Below are 16,787 nucleotides of genomic sequence, written 5' to 3' on the forward strand. Positions count from 1 at the left end.
ACCGGTCTTTCTCAGAGGAAGAGCAGCCTGAGGTTGGCTGTAAGGAGCCGAACACCAAAGGCACTTTAAATAACCCCGAAAGTCCATCTGACCAAGAGGAAGAACAGGAGACTCAAAAATTACGTATGGAGCCAAATGTAAGTGATGAGGAAAGCACAGGCAGCTTAGATGCAGATGAACCATCATCTTCAGGGGGAGAGCAGCTAGAGATGAAATGTAAAGAGCTAAAGGTTATGAGTGAAGGTTTGCCTGGCCCTGAGGAAGAGCAAGAGAGTGTAGAGGAACACACAGATGATCAGCCAGGCCATGAAAAAGAGAAATGTAAAAGGTTAAAGGCTTTGATAGAAGCCACAGAAGAGGACAAGGTTGGTCTAGGCAATAAGACAAAAACTCAGAGTACTGAAGGTGAAGAGCTGAGCATTTTATTAGGAAATCAGGATTTATATGTCAAAAAAGACAACAGCAGCTTGATCAAGACTGACCGTCTGTCAAAGTTTAATGCAGATGAAGACAGCGGGAATGACCACAGCAGCTGCGAAGAGCAGTCACAAATCAAAGATGAACAAATCAGCAGCTCAACTGAAGAAGAATTACGCCACTATGAAAAAGAATTCCCCTCTGAGGAGGAACATGCCCACAATAACAAACACATAGAGGAGAGCTACCAGGAAGCTCCTGCATCAGAGTGTGAAGTTACAAAACGTGAAAAGGCTATAGAAAAACTCAAGCATCAGTCTGAGGAAATAATTTCCCAATCTGTTGCAGAGAGGGTTAGTCTTCTAGAAAAGCAAGTTGCTGATGCCCAGAGGAGAGAAACTGGTACAGGAAGTTCTGCCATCAGACGCTTTTCACAAAGAAACTCCCATCTTGAAGATTCACCCTCACCCACATCTCAGTCAGCACTGTGCACCCGATCAGCTCCTCAGTCATCGTTATCTTTCAGCTACAATTCCAGTGGCATTAAAACCACAGAGCCTGAGGGAAACAGGGTCAGATCCATCAGGGAGCTGTTCCTGGCAAAGAGTGCCACAGACACTCAGCAAGGACAGAGACGCTTCCCAAGCCCAGATCCTTCCACGTTCAGGACAGAGACCTCAGCTAGTGGCAGCTATCAGTCTCCGACTTCAAGTGAGCCATCCAGTGGTGAAGATGATTCATCAAGGAAAACTATCACCAAAGGCTTTGTTAGGAGGACAATTGAAAGGCTTTATGGGAGGAGAGATACTAGTCCTGATGTGGAAGCAGGTGAAAGGCCCCCGTCCGCGCCAAAACAGAAAAAGAAAGAACATTCTAACATTTTCCACACAGTCCAGTCCAAAGCCATGTCAGAGTTGTCTTACTTCAGTTCCACTAATGCTATGGACACCTTAAATGAAGCAACCAGAACCACTGCTTTTAATGCCCAGGTTGGACCTGGAGGCAGTGTTCCTATTGCCAATGGGAGATGGCTCCTTAGAGAGAACACATTAATTAGAAAATCAGTTTCAGACCCAGCTGGAATTAACAAAGCCTTTACAAACCCTCTTCAAGGTGAGGGACTGTGTGAGGACACAGAAGAGAACACCTCATATTCACCTTCCAGTACAAAGTCTGAAGGAGAAGACAAGCAGGCGTCATTTTCAAGGAAGTGCACCTACTTTTCTTTGCCCCATGCTAGTGACTCAGACGTATGTCAGGATGACTTGAGCACTGGGAACAAGAGTAGTGTGAATGGTGACAGCATCACAGACATGAAAGACAATTCAGAGGACTCAAAAATGTGGGTAGAGAGACACAACACACTGCCTGTTAACAGTGTGACTGATTTTAGGATGATGGATAACAAAGTGCACCCACTGATAGAGGCCCCAGCTGATGGTGAGGTTGTAGTGGTGCAGCCTGGGAAAGGTCAGAGGGCTCTGAACAGAAGGCTTCAGGAGCCGGATGTGTTGGACTTACTGTACAATTTTTGTGGTCAGCACTGTCCCATCCTGTAAGGACACAAGTAAGCTTTTTAATGTTAATCACACAAATCACAAAACAAGTGTACACTGTACGCTATCTGTGGTGCCTACATTTTGTTGTTGCTATAGAACTTGACATAATACACGATCATACTGTTTGTCAACTCATTTGAGCTAACAGATGCTAAAGTTAATGGATTAATGTTTATTCAACCTTCATATTTTACCATGTATGTTTAAAGCTGGTGAGTCAGTTTACAGTATGTTTGTTCCTTGCTAAGTGTAAAAAAGGTGAATGTTTTTCCAACTCCTTAATTTGCACATGCACACTCCAAAGCAGCTCTTTAATTCTTACCGGTTGCCTGACAACAGAACAGAGCATTACTGTAATCCTGTTTTAAAGCTCTTAAAACAGATCACGTCCCTGCAGATGTCAGGCAACAAGGCCAATCCCCACTGCACTTAGTGAATGAGTGTGTTTATGGCCACAGCTGTTTTGGCCTGAAGTTACTGTCAAAAAAGCAAGAATATGGAACATTTTGTGGACTTCTGCAACTGTCAGTAAATACTTTTATATTGTTTTGAATATTGGCTACTTAAAGTGTAAATAATACATTTATTTTCATTATATAGCCAAAGCTTAACACACATTTATGATAACATAATTAGGATAAATGGTTTTATGGTTTACAATATGGCAGCTGTGATAACTGTCTCCTTAAAATGTCTAAGAATAAAGGTGTGTATTAGTAACTGTTGGATTTTCTTTCAGTCCACATCATCTCCACATATTCTGCATTAGATTCAAGCTACACTGTGCATTTAGTCTTAGAGGGAAAAGCATTTGATTGAGATCATCCTAGTGTCAGTTAGTCAAACAGCCAAGGTGAACATTGTGTTAAAGACATATTTAGGAAGCGCAGCTCTGTCCCTGATCTGTATCAGACCTCTGTTTTCTCACTCTGTGCCTGAGGAAGTATCCATGTTGTTCTAAGGTTGTTTTGTTTCTCAGAAGCTGCCACTGAGCTGGCTTGTGTTGTGACAGGGATGCCGAGGAATGCACTAAAAAGGGGCTTGTCTGCAGCCAAGAGAAAACACGACAGGCAGAAGATTCTCACATGCCATCATAACTTAATTTGTATTTTAAAGCATTGAACACTGCAAATAATGACTCCGGAGAAATTTCTGCTAATGTGACATTTTATAACAGAATAATGACTAGTACAATCTTATAATTATTATTATAAATATCACTGACAAATGTTTACTGCAACAGCGGCCACTAGATGGCACTGGTCATCAATACAACAAAGCATTCACGTTCCATAACAAGTTTATTGAAAGTAAAAAAAAGTAAAAGAAGGTACGTGATCACATACTCACCTGGTGTATCATGGAAAAAACTGAATGTGCACCATGTTTTAAATGGTTTATTTAAATAAATATTTACATAACTTCGTATAAATCAAATGTCTCTTTTTGTGACACATCTGCTGAAAGCCTTAATAAGAAAGAAGAAGAAAATATGGGATGGATTACAATGATACTTTAAATCTGTGTGGTGACAGGCAGAGGTTCATTTCAGCCCCTCATGTTGATCAATCACTGATTCCTGTTTGCACCTGGCTGACATTTACCATCACTTGAACACCCTTTAACAACTGGGCAGTGAAACCTTGCTCATCTTTTATTAGAAAATTTGTTATATTATCCATAAAATCTACATGATAATTTGAAACATTTCAATTTATTGTTAATAAGGAATTGGAGGACGATACTCTACAGTAACTCAATAAAATGCCAAATCAACATCGTAAGTCACACATTATTCATTTAGGCACAAAACAATAAACAGCCTTGTAGAAATTAAAAGACATCACTCATACAGGATAGGCTACAATGCCCTGCTAAATCATGTACAGTATATGGCTCAACTGGGAAAACTAAACAGTTCATATGAGGTGAGCTACAACAAGCACGCAATGCCTGAGTTACACCAAACCGCATCTCTTCCATCGGATGGCTGCAGTGAACTCCTCTGAAGAAATCACCTGACTAATTTGAAATGTTACACTAAAACATGATAGTAAAATAAAATCAGTGAACTCTGACCTCACAGTGCACTTGTAGCTTCTATGCACAACTGATAAACTTGAGGCAATGGCAGCATCACTGTTAACTGTAAAGAGAAAGTTCCTCAATGTACAGTGTACTACGTGACGTAGATGTAAAAAAAAAAATTTAAGTAACTGTTTATTTAATGCAGTCGACTGAATTTATGCTTCTCAGGGATTAAAAAAAAAACAACAAAATGCTCTTTGTTTCCTATTGCTGTCAGGTCATGCACATAAACTCCATATTTCTAATAATTCCAATTGTTTACTAAAAACGTATAAAGAAAATACTCTTTTTTTTCCCCAAAATACTATGCAGAGAGGAATTAAAGGGTGAAATAACATTTCATAAACAACATACTGTTGTTTTCATCCTGAGGTTTACACCATTATGCATCCTCTCAAAGGAGTAATTTACAGTTCTTGTCATTGTTAAGCATATAAAGACTGCGTCAGATGTTGTTTCGTGACAGCGTGTCCTGTTGGTCTGTGAATGTCTTGCTTAAATCTACTATCACCTCTCCTGAAGGCCGTCATACTGTGTCATTTTTGGTTTGGGATGAGTGTGTTCCACTCACAAAGTTATAAACCAAAAACTGAGACGTGCCAAAATAATGTGCGGCAAAGAGTTTTCCATCAGGAGTGGGGTCGGAGAACGCAATCTCATCTTTGCTCAGGTACGAACCATATATGAAGTTGTTTCTGTGCAGGAAAAGAGGAAGTGTTAATCAGGTTTAAGTTACCTTCAGGTGAAGCAAGATCAAATCTCTGCAGGTTGTAGGCGCACTAACCTGAGGCACTCAAGCATGCGTGAGGCGATGCCCTGGCGTCTCATCATGCTGACAACCCAGATGCGGCTGATACCACAGATGGCTGGTTCTGGCGTGGTGGAGCAGCACCAAGCTCTCTGACGCTCAAACATCACCTTCTCACCTTCTGAACCCTCCGGTACGGGCTCCTCAATCACACGGTATCCCTGTGAGCAATCAGACACACATGGACATAAAGAAGCATCTGTGAAGACACAAGTACCTGATACATGTAATACTGGTAGGCTGTCTCTCACCTCTTGTATGTGCTCTGCTATAAGGCATCCAGCCACTTTCTTGTCATTGGAGATGAAGAGGAAGGTTTTGGTCTGAGAGGGACACTTGGTCTCCACCTGCTGGAAGCCGAGGTCATAGTCCACCATCTCCCTGATCTCCTCCACCTGATGAACAAACAGTGACTGCTCAGTGGAGAAATTGGTCGGTGGTGGCCAACTGATCCAGATATTTTAATTCTGTGAGTATTTTTGGGGCAGATTACAGCTGTTTTTTATTTGCTGTTTGTTATAAAGGTTTCAGCTATGTTTAAACAGCTTTCTGTAAGCTATATACAAACTCCTTATTCACATTTCACAAAATGTGACATTCTCTATCTTTATTCTCCTGACAACAAAAATAACTTCCAAAACCATTTCTATGCAGTTTGTCTAGTAAATGAAACAACCTTATGTTTATCTGAAAAATATCAATTACATTTCATTCTGTTAGGCTGCAGTAATCTTTAACTAAGACAATTTCCCACTAAAATACATTCATTGCTTTAGCAAGGCTGCTATCAACAGCGACAGTCACCAAAGCAGCTAGTAAACATACCTTCTTCAAAGCATATTTGGGATCATCTGGCAGGACAAGGATGATCTTGCCATCAGGAAACTCTCCCAGAATCCTCTCTTTTTTCCATCCCTGAAAAAACAAATGGATAAAAGACATTAATGGGTATAGTTGTTTTTTTCTGCTCAGGTATTCATGTTCTTCATTTGCACCATACCACTGGACTGCTTCAAGTCTTTTAAGTGCTACATAACACATATGCTTGAATGCTTTCAGTGTATTTAAACGAAGAATGGTGCATGGATACAGTGGTGCTTTTCTGTGATGAGTCAACATTGTGAGAGAGCAGGCGAGCCAAATAATAGACACGTAATTTAAGGAAACATCCTCTCACCACATATTTGACAGCACTGACGAACTGATTGTGGAAGAGTAAGTGCTGAGATTCATCCTCAGGGTTGGCAGCAGAGTAAAGCATCCCACACACACTGCAGGCCACTGCTCCAAAATGCTTCTGCCCGACATCCTGCCAGGCAAAGGAAACACCGGTCACTCCTTAATTCTAAATACATCCTTCAAACATATGCAAGATGTTATTCCAAAGGATACCTTACTATGTATTTTCTACAAGGACTTAGCCTGTACTGGGTTTCTACATTTAAAATGAAATGAACATTTAAGATGAAATGAACAAATTCAATTACAATGATGGTTTGGGTGCCATCTCTGTCAGCCTCCTTCAGTTTCTTGACTTCTCTTTGCAGAGCAGCATCAGATAGAGGAGTCCCACCCTCTTGTGGCTTCACTGCTCCACTGTGATACAAACATTCATTAGATTACAACAGGTTTCTGCTGCTACAAGGAAAACATGTGAAACAACTTCTTACTCTTGACAAGGCTTTTCTGAAATCTCAGGTGTTTTGGGTGTTTCTGTCTTATTCTCTGGAGACGTCTCAGCATTGGGGACTGTTAAAGAAAGGTACAATATTTACACAGTGGTACAAATTTGTACAAGTAGTCAGAGAATAAGTTGCTGAAAATGTTTTCAATATACATTAAAATTCAATTAACATCTACATTTATGTTACAAAACCGTCAGACATACACTTGGGTTCGGACATGCAGGTCAAACTTTAGGCAATGACTACTGGTAGGAGAACTCAAATGTCTGCTTTGTTTAATATGGGGGAAAACACTACAGACTCTGCATCAGGCTAGCTTCTGACATTATATACTGCATGCCTGTTGGGCACGGTTCAGGTTCACACAGAAATATGAAGCCTGATCCATGCTTTACTTTCAACAGGGCACAAGTCTGCATGTGACTGCATGCAGTCACATTAACAGATAGACAAACACATCATGACAATCTTATGTGTATGGAGAACACAGCACACGTAATCCAGCTCTCTCCATCAAGGTCTAGGTTACATCTGAATGAAGTCGTGAGGAACATTAATGTAAACGTGACCTTTGTCTGAACGACAGAAAGCTGCCGCTTTAAGAGACTGACGAAACCAGCAATGTTACATATTCCATGTCTGAAAAGGGCTATAAACTGTTTTTCACTCTGATTTCATAATTTAGTGATAACAGAACAGATAATAATAATGAAAGCCTAAGAGTACAAATAAGAATCATTGCTCAATAGAAGACAGAATCAATTCTGCATTTAGTAATGTGCTAGTAACAGGAATGAAGCTTAAAGACATCATTCAGCTGTAAATCTATACCTGCAGGTGTTTCATCACACTGCTGCACGGCACCAGACACTTTCTCTTCAGAGGGAAGGGAAGAGGTGGGAGTTGATGAAAGTACTGTATCCTATGTAAAAGAAGAGGGGAAAAAAGTAAGACCTACAGTATATTCAAACACGTCGTTTGCTACCAAACTACGGCTGCATTGAAAGTGTGGGTTTATATATCTTGTCTTTAAGGTACCTTGCATTTGTCATTTTCGGATGATGGGAGATTTGGGGTTTTCTGAGTCACTGAAGCAGCTTCAGGAGCAGCAGGCTGGGTTTCAGATGTGGTTGAAACAGCAGATGTTGTTGGAGCAGACTGCTTCAACTGAGCTGTACTCTCATCAGCGGGCTTTAACTGAGGTGAAGTGGAAGCTGCAACAGCTTTTGACAGAGGTGCCAACAACACAGGAGATTTGAATTGATCTTTAGCTGAAGAAGCAGCTGTTGATGAAACTGCGCCTGTAGCTGTGGCCTTTGACTGGGGTGTTGCTGCAACAGTAGGTTTTGATTGTGTACTGGTGCAAGAGACGGGCTTTGACTGACCTGAGATCTGTCCAGCTGGTGTGGCCTGAGGTCTCAGTTTTGCCTGGTTGGCAAGTTGTGGTGACAGTGTAGGATTAGACTGAGCTGTGGTCAGTGACTGAAGGTTTGGCTTTGTCAGCTGTACAGGCCTTGACTGAGGACTGGGCTTTGTAGGAACTACTGGTAATGGGTCATCATCCAATTCAAAGTCATCCGGGGAATACTTAGGCCGGGGTCTGTATGGCTTGTACTCGACATCAGGCTTCGGTTTTTGAGCATTAAAGCCGTTGGGCATGGGAGGTGGTACTGCAGGGAGGGTCCTCTTTGATGCTGATCTGGTCACTTTTGGGGTGGTTGGAGTAGTTGCTCCTTTAAGACTCTGAGCCTTACTTTGCCTTGTAATTCTACGGGTTTCAGTAATAGGAGTTTCGGTTTTAGAGGCTTCAGTTTTGGGGGATTCAGATTTATTAGGTTCAATTTTAGAGGTTCCAGATTTAATAATTTCAGTTTCAGAAGGTTCAGATTTCAAGGTTTCTGTTTGAGTGGATTCAGGTTTGGAGATTTCTGTTGTCACGGGTTCAGTCTTAGGAGTCTCAGCCTTGGGAGCTTCTGCCTTGGTTGCAGCAAGTTTGCTAGATGCAGCAGGACTAGGGGAAGATGTTTTTGGTGGACTGACTGCAGATGGTGGATTTGTGGTCACAGGACTAACTGAAAATGAAGAAGTTGGAGACAAAAAAGGTGTCTGCCAGTCAATGTCTGAAAACATCTGATTTACTTGGTCAGATTTCAGTTTCTTTACACGTGCCCAAGACATTTTCTCTCTTTGCAGTTCGACCTGTCTTAGTCTTTGATACCTAGTTAACTTCTTTTTCTCATGGGCTTTCAGTGGTACTGAAATTTGTGTGATGAAGAAACGTCTCTTTGGAGGCTCAACAGCAGGCCCGGGCTCATCTGAAACAGCTGCTGAGGGCTGGGCTGCAGGTGCCTCCTCAGCAGGGGTCACAAAAGCAGCGCACTCTTCTGGCCCAGCAGCAGTTGGGACATTAACAGTATCAGCATCAGGTGTGCTTACAGGTGGACTTTCCTTCTTGCTGTCTCCACGCTTGGCTACCGCTGCTGCCGCTGCTTGTTTTTCTTCCTCTATCCTCTTCAACAGCATGCTGTCTGTCGCAATGTCATCTGCGATTTCCTGACACAGAGCTAAGAGGTTCAGCTGCTGTCGGTTTGCTGTTCTCTTAGCTGCTGCAGCCTTTTGCTCGGCCAGAGCTGCCATGCGAGCTTTGGTCCTGGCTTGGGTATTCATTTCTTGTTTTTTGGGTTTTTCTGTCTCCTGTCCCTTTGTATCACCTTCAGTCTTCTCACCAGAAGCTCTGTTCTGCTTCACGCTGCCTCTACTAGTGTCAGTTTTATTTTTCTCATTTACCTTTTTTTCAGGGTCTTTAGGAGGGGCTGCCACCGGTGTTTCCTGGGATTCTTCTGTTACTCTACTGTTACTGTCTTCTTCATTCTCTTCCTCTGCTACCACAATCTCCCGACCAATCTCTATATCCTCCAGAATCTGCACTTCTTGTAGGTTTAGGTTCGCCTCAGCATCCCTGACAATCACAACATTATAGTCTTCATCTGTGACTTGAGAGTCACAGTTTTCCACATCCATTTCTGTGGTATTACTGTCCATTGTGCTAGACAACAGTTGCTGGCAATGGTCAAAATCTGAACCTTCTGAACCTTCCCCAGTTGATAGTTCCATCCTAACTGTGGTCTCCTCTTCCTCACCTGAAGTAGTCATTGTAGCATCTTTAACCTCAGGTAGTTCTGCCTCAGGAAAGATGGTTTGTTGGGCACCACTTAAAAGCCTCTGATTTTCCACTTCACCTACTAATGCTCTGTCTGGATTCACCTCCTCTGAGAGCGAGGCAGCCAAACCTGATTCAGCCACTGCTTGGGTGACAATATCAAAGGGAATTTCACTCTCTGGCACTGGCTCTAAGATCACATACTCAGATGTACTATCTCGTATCTCAGCTTCATTGGTGGCTGTAGTAGTTGTCACTGAGACATCTGCAACCACCTCAAGTCCAGCATCCTTTTGCACCTGTTCAATAAACTCTGTGGCACTGGTGCACTCTGAAAAACCATTCCTTTCACTTTTTTCTGCTGCATCTCCCAATGAGCCATCTGGCATGTTGATATCGCTAGAGCTGATCATAGCAACTTGTTTCACGTCCACGTACACATTACTCTGCTCCAAGTGCGGAGTGAGAGAACTCTCTGGCACATTAATGGTTTGTACTTCCATTTCCAATGATGCTTGGCTGTCTGAGACGCACATTTCTTCTTTAACGTATTCCGCATTTTCCAGTTGTGGGTCATCGATTTCTTTGTTTTCTTCTTTAGCACAAGAATCTTCTCTCACCTGATGGATCTCTGTGTTCTGTATGTGCAGTACAGAAACACCATCATGCTTCTGTGATGCTGCAGAGACCTCCCTATCGTCAGAACTTTCTGGACTACTTATGGGCTCATACACTATCTGGTTTTCGTAAAGCTGAACCTCCGACTGATTAACTGTCTTAATCTGCTCTTCTGATGCCTGAATTACAATATCATTGTCACCTGGCTGGCCACAAACATAAACCACAACTTTATTGTTTCCAGGTTCTTCTCCTTGTCTTTCAGTATTACTGACTGTTTTGTCAGCCTCATCACTAGAATTGACTGTAGTCTCTTCTTTGGCCTCATTTATCATTTGCTTCCCTGATTCCTCTTCTAACATAGATTCTACAGTTTCTATTGCCTCACTTATTACATCCATGTTCCCTTGAATATCTTCAGCACTACAGTCTGTCTGAGGCATGGTTTCATTTGCTTTAATTTCCAAAATAGTTATAGGAGAAGTTTTCTGAATTGCATTTGATAAAGCTGCAGTGGGTTCAGTGACTTCCTCCATCCCGTGGTATTGCTCTTCTGCTGCTGGTGCTGGAATAGAAATCTCTTCAGAAACAACAGTAGTTTGCAGATGTGCTTGAATCTCTGGAAAATTAAGTGAGTGAGCAGAAGCCTCATCTTCAATTTCCTTATTCCAACAAGTTGCAGTTACTTGATCTTTTTGAATGTGATTGTCTGTATTGAGTTTATTCTCCTCCTGGCCGTGCTGGTTCTGCAATTCCACTATAGATCCTGGATCAGAAAGCTCCTCTGGTGTTGCTGTTTCTGCATCCATTCTTGTTTGATTTTCAGTAGCACTAAAACATTCAGTCACAACCTCTTTCTGGTTTTCCTTATTCTCAGTATAAGCAATGCTTCCATCCTTTAGAGGTTCACTGTCAGTAGTGACCTCATGTACTCTCTGGTTTTGTGTTTCTGCTGCTGTTAGATCAGAAATATCCTCTGGTGGTGGTGTTGTCTGCATTACAATTTCTATTAGACTCTCAGTAGCATCACCACTTTCTGTGATAACCTCATTTTCCCTGTTGTTACACTCATTTGCGGGAATCCTTGCACCTTCTTGAGCTTTTTCTGATGCATCTATTGTAGGTTCAGGGGCTTGGCTTTGTGTGTCTGCTACAGGTGGTGGAACTGCAATCTCTGATGTGGATTTAACCCACAATTCCATTCTGATTTGATTCTCTGGTAAAGTGACAGATTCTGTAGATATGTCTACACTATAGTCATGGACACCCTGGCTCTTCTCACCCTGTATTTCAGTTGTAAGTGCAATGTTACAAAATTCCTCTGATGCTGCCATCTCCATATCTCCTTCACTTAGATTTTTCTGATTTTGTATTGCCATTGAAAATTCTGGATTAAAAATCTCTGATGTTGATGTCGTCTGCATTTCCATTTCAGTTTGACTCTCTGGTAAAGACATAAATTTGAAGCTAACCTCGTCTTTATTTTCTGTGTTTTCAGAATTTTCTATCGCTAGCTCTTGGCGAACCTTTGCAGAATTCTCTGATGTGTGCCCCATCACTTCCTGGCTTTTCTGACTTTCCATTTCTGCCTTGGGTGATGTGTTAGAAATCTCATCTAATGTTTTTGTAGTCTGCAATTCCACTTCTACTTGACTTTTCTCCATTTCCACTGAAGAGACTGGGTCTGAAATCTCTGATGTTGATGCAGTCTGCATTTCCATTTCAGTTTGACTCTCTGGTAAAGTCACAAATTTGAAGCTAACCTCGTCTTGATTTTCTGTGTTTTCAGAATTTTCTACCACTAGCTCTTGGCGAACCTTTGTAGAATTCTCTGGCGTGTGCCCCATCACTTCCTGACTTTCCATTTCTGCCTTGGGTGATGTGTTAGAAATCTCATCTAATGTTTTTGTAGTCTGCAATTCCACTTCTACTCGACTTTTCTCCATTTCCACTGAAGAGACTGGGTCTGAAATCTCTGATGTTGATGCAGTCTGCATGTCCATTTCAGTGTGACTCTCTGGTAAAGTCACAAATTTGAAGCTAACCTCGTCTTGATTTTCTGTGTTTTCAGAATTTTCTACCACTAGCTCTTGGCGAACCTTTGTAGAATTCTCTGGCGTGTGCCCCATCACTTCCTGGCTTTTTATTTCTGCTTTGGGTGATGTGTTAGAAATCTCATCTAATGTTTTTGTAGTCTGCAATTGCACTTCTACTCGACTTTTCTCCATTTCCACTGAAGAGACTGGGTCTGAAATCTCTGATGTTGATGCAGTCTGCATTTCCATTTCAGTTTGACTCTCTGGTACAGCCACATGTTCAAAGTTCACCTTTTTTTTATTTTCTAAAGATTCCGAATCTTCGACTTTACGATCTTCATGAAATTCATTAGAAATGTTTCCAATAGGTTCACTGACTTCCTGGCTTGTCTGGTTTTGGATGTCCACTGTCTGTGCTAGGTTATACACTTCCTCTGATATTGTTGTGGTCTGCATATCCACTTCTATTTGATTCTCAGGGGCAGCAACATTTTCATCATCAGCTCCGACTTCACCTTCAGTGCTCGGACAATGTGTAGATGGATGTGTATGCCCTTTATCAGATAGGTCTCTGGTGAGTTCACTCTCTTCTGGGCTCTCCTGCCTCTTCACCTCCAATGTAGCTGCTCTTTGTAGAATTCTCTGGTGTGTGCCCCATCACTTCCTGGCTTTTCTGACTTTTTATTTCTGCTTTGGGTGATGTGTTAGAAATCTCATCTGATATTTTTGTAGTCTGCAATTCCACTTCTACTCGACTTTTCTCCATTTCCACTGAAGAGACTGGGTCTGAAATCTCTGATGTTGATGTAGTCTGCATTTCCATTTCAGTTTGACTCTCTGTTGCAGCCACATGTTCAAAGTTCACCTTTTTTTTATTTTCTAAAGATTCCGAATCTTCGACTTTACGATCTTCATGAAATTCATTAGAAATGTCTCCAATAGGTTCACTGACTTCCTGGCTTGTCTGGTTTTGGATGTCCACTGTCTGTGCTAGGTTATACACTTCCTCTGATATTGTTGTGGTCTGCATATCCACTTCTATTTGATTCTCAGGGGCAGCAACATTTTCATCATCAGCTCCGACTTCACCTTCAGTGCTCGGACAATGTGTAGATGGATGTGTATGCCCTTTATCAGATAGGTCTCTGGTGAGTTCACTCTCTTCTGGGCTCTCCTGCCTCTTCACCTCCAATGTAGCTGCTGGATTAGAAATCTCTGGTGTTATTATAGTTTCCATTTCCACCTCGTTACTACTCTCAGGTCCACTAGCACATTCAGAGTACTTGTTATCTTCATTTTCCAATATTTCAGAGTTTAAAATCAAATCTCCATGAACCTCTAGAGGCAATTCTTTGCTCATTTCCTCTTTCTGATTTTGTATTTCCACATTAGGAGTTGGATGAGAAATCTCTGATGTCAATGCAGTCGTCTGCATTTCCATAATTTTTGAATTTGCAACCATATGATGCTTATTAATTTGAGTAGATATTTCTGCAGTAGGTCCACAAACCTCTTGGCTTTTCTGGTTCTGTATTTCCAATGTAGAGGACAGATTACAAATCTCCTGCTCTGATGTTGTTGAATCCTGTATATCCATTTTGAGCTCACTGTTTGCAGCAGTGGCACACACAACATTCATTTCCTTTTCTTTCTCCACACTTGTAGAATTTTCAGCTATCACATCTTTGTTAACTTCTACTGGTGTTTCTGTAGTTTGGTCATAAAATGTGTGGTTCCCCTGGTTTTGTATATCCTCACTAGGTGCTGAGTCAGACATGCCCACTGATCGCACTTCACTCTGCATGTCCATGTCTGTCACACCAGGAACTACGACACATTCAGAGAGCATCCCTTTTTGTTTTTGATCATGAAGAGTCTCACAATCAGGTGTCAATATTTCAGTTGCCTGAGTGCCATGAATAAGTTGCACCTCAACAAAAGATCCTGGGCCCGAAGCACACTGAGTGGTCAAGAACTCTTTTCTTTCACTTTCTCCAAACTTTTCTTCAGACTTTATAACTACTTTGTTCATACCATCATGGGAGCTGACAACTGTATCTGCTACTTGATCCTGCATGTGGACAGATCTGGATTCCTCCTTGTAAGTAACTTTAATTTTCACACTGAGGTCTGTTTCACTCTCAGGACTATTACTTCTTACCAGGATCTCTTCTGGTGCAGAGTTTGTTTCATTTGACAGTCCTTTATCATCTATACCTGCATCTTTTTGCTCCACTGAGACACTGGTTGCTTCAATCACTCCCTTTATTTCATGTTCACGCTCCTTAGTTTTACATTTTATATTCAGTTTCATCCTTTCAGAAACAAACTCTGTAGTCTCTTTTCTTTCAGTTTCATTGCTCATATCTGTCTGATTTTCTGGTCTGCACACTGAGCCAGTTTTTTCATCTTCATGGTCACATCTTGGTTTCACCTCTCCAGTAGCAGAATGTAGTGTTTCCACTGACATTGCTAGTGTTTTATTATCTAGATCCTTGTGGCTTTTGGTGGACTGTGCAATGTTAATCTGCTCATTTTCCTTAGAAGTGATGCACGGCACATCTGCAGCCATTGCAGAGACAGAGTCTAATATTTCTCTAGATGGTGCTAGTGTTTCATTATCTATAAGATTTTGGCTTTCTAAATTTTTAGTTTCCTCATGTTGGCTTTCTTCAGCTACACACTCAAAGTTGATGCCAGCCTTTGCACTCCCTGTTGCAGAGTCTAAAGTTTCCCTTGACTGTGCTTGTGTTCCAATCACAGAGTTTTCTTCACTTTCTGCTTCAGAAACAGATTCAGTAGATTCTTTTTTCTCATTCAGATTAGCCTCAAACATGCCAGAAACACCCGGTGAATCTGAGAATCTACCATAATTGTGGTCCATCTGTATAAGATCTGGCGGTGTGGATGATAACCCTTGACTTGCCTCCTTTGGGCCAGATGACAACTCTTCAGCCTTGCGCTTAGCTTTAACTTTGTTTGAATATTTTCTAATGCACCGTGCCTTGTCACCCTCATCCCTCTCTCTAAAGAGGTCAGTCTTACTTCCATCATTACTCAACTCACTGTCAGATTCTGTGGAGGCTGTTCGCTTCAGGGAACCTTTGAAGTCAGCTGTTTGTGAGGGAGCTTCTCCGCAGGAGGCACTTGTGGCATTCAGGAGCTTGGCTTTTTTGACAGGTGGATCAGAAATGGTTTTGCTGGAATCCTTTGAAGGGGAACTCGGTTTGGATGACTTGGCTGGTGTATTTCCATGTTCTGTTAAAGCTGACCGTTTTTTCTTAGTCCGAGGGGCTGTTGTCTTTTCTTGCTTAGTTCCTGTTTTAAGTGGCTTATCAATGGTAGTAGCTGCAGCAGTTTTGGATGGCAAAGCCTCCCCATCCACATTCAACTTCCTCATCTTGGGCTGAGAATCATGAGGAGCTGGTCCTCTCTTCGGGGCTGGCATACTGTCAAAACATTTGTCAAAAATAAATAAATCACAATAACTGTGATAAAGCCAGGACATGGAAAACACTATTTAATCCTAACACTATTTAATCCTAATATTACTACTGGTTAAACTGGCTGGAATTCACACATTTTTACTAGCATCGTGCAATATCTCCTTTCCTCTTTTGTGGAGTAATTAAATGCCAAGAAATCCTCCTGAATAGCGAACATGCCTTCAAACCACACCACACATCATCAAGCTATATTTGTGCCATTACAAGTTAGTATAAACTATCAACCTTTTCTAAATGCATTAACAATCACCTTGCTTTCCTGCAAGCTTTAAGGCTGGCTAATAGTGAACATAAACAGTGATAAATCGCAGTTAAACTAGGTGGCTAGCGAGTAACACAATATACGATCTACATTTACTCATTTATTCACCATCGATATTAATTATTTTGCTGACTGTCTGAGAGTCGACGGAGGTTGTTGTCCCCACGACTTGTGCAGTCAGAAATGGACAGTTAGCCTGCTAGCTGAAGTCCACAGTGACGGGAGCTAACGCTAGCAGAAGCCAACTCGCAACAAATGAGCGGAACGGGAGTCGCTACTCAAATCAGCCAAAACAGCAGCCAGACAGAGCAGGCAGACAGTTTACAGAGGACTACTGGCTATTCTAATATCATCGAAAAGATACAAGCACACCTTTCAGGAATTAAACTCACTTTTGATGTTTTCTTTTCCAACAGCAGCTGGGTTTTTTCCTGTGAATAAAAATTAACTGTACTTCCGGAGGGAAACGGCGGATGTGACGTAACCACGCACGCTGAAAATTTAGATTGTAGTTTTGGAAATTTATCACTTATTTTAATTTAAATAATCATCATTATCAGGGGCAATCGAAGGACACTAGATAAAAATGTGTTACTTTTTAGAATCTGATTTAAAAAACTGTATAATCATAAGACTTTATTGGTCCCT

The 16,787-nt window shown here is 41.6% G+C and overlaps 1 protein-coding gene across 1 annotated transcript; it reads right to left on the reverse strand.

Moving 5' to 3' along the window:
- Nucleotides 1-4,559: 4,559 nt before the first annotated feature.
- LOC109971493 (mucin-17-like) lies at nt 4,560-16,594 on the reverse strand. Its single transcript, XM_020619776.1, has 11 exons — nt 16,532-16,594; nt 13,172-15,820; nt 7,596-12,033; nt 7,389-7,479; nt 6,543-6,621; nt 6,360-6,468; nt 6,050-6,181; nt 5,698-5,787; nt 5,124-5,267; nt 4,849-5,033; nt 4,560-4,759 (listed from the first exon to the last, which is right to left on the reverse strand). The coding sequence occupies exons 2-11, from the start codon at nt 15,817-15,819 to the stop codon at nt 4,591-4,593; spliced, it is 8,085 nt and encodes a 2,694-aa protein (XP_020475432.1). The 5' UTR covers nt 15,820; nt 16,532-16,594; the 3' UTR covers nt 4,560-4,590.
- Nucleotides 16,595-16,787: the final 193 nt, after the last annotated feature.

The sequence above is a fragment of the Monopterus albus genome, unplaced genomic scaffold, assembly GCF_001952655.1.
Source record: "Monopterus albus unplaced genomic scaffold, M_albus_1.0 scaffold226.1, whole genome shotgun sequence".
NCBI lineage: Eukaryota > Metazoa > Chordata > Actinopteri > Synbranchiformes > Synbranchidae > Monopterus > Monopterus albus.

What these genes read in the sequence shown, in the direction of transcription:
- LOC109971493 (XM_020619776.1), bottom strand. Translation starts at nt 15,819, where the DNA reads ATGCCAGCCCCGAAGAGAGGACCAGCTCCTCATGATTCTCAGCCCAAG. An exon ending in TCAGAAAAGCCTTGTCAAGA is followed by an intron (nt 6,469 to 6,542) that starts GTAAGAAGTTGT and finishes TTTGTATCACAG; the next exon opens with TGGAGCAGTGAAGCCACAAG. An exon ending in CCAAATATGCTTTGAAGAAG is followed by an intron (nt 5,268 to 5,697) that starts GTATGTTTACTA and finishes TTTGTTCATCAG; the next exon opens with GTGGAGGAGATCAGGGAGAT.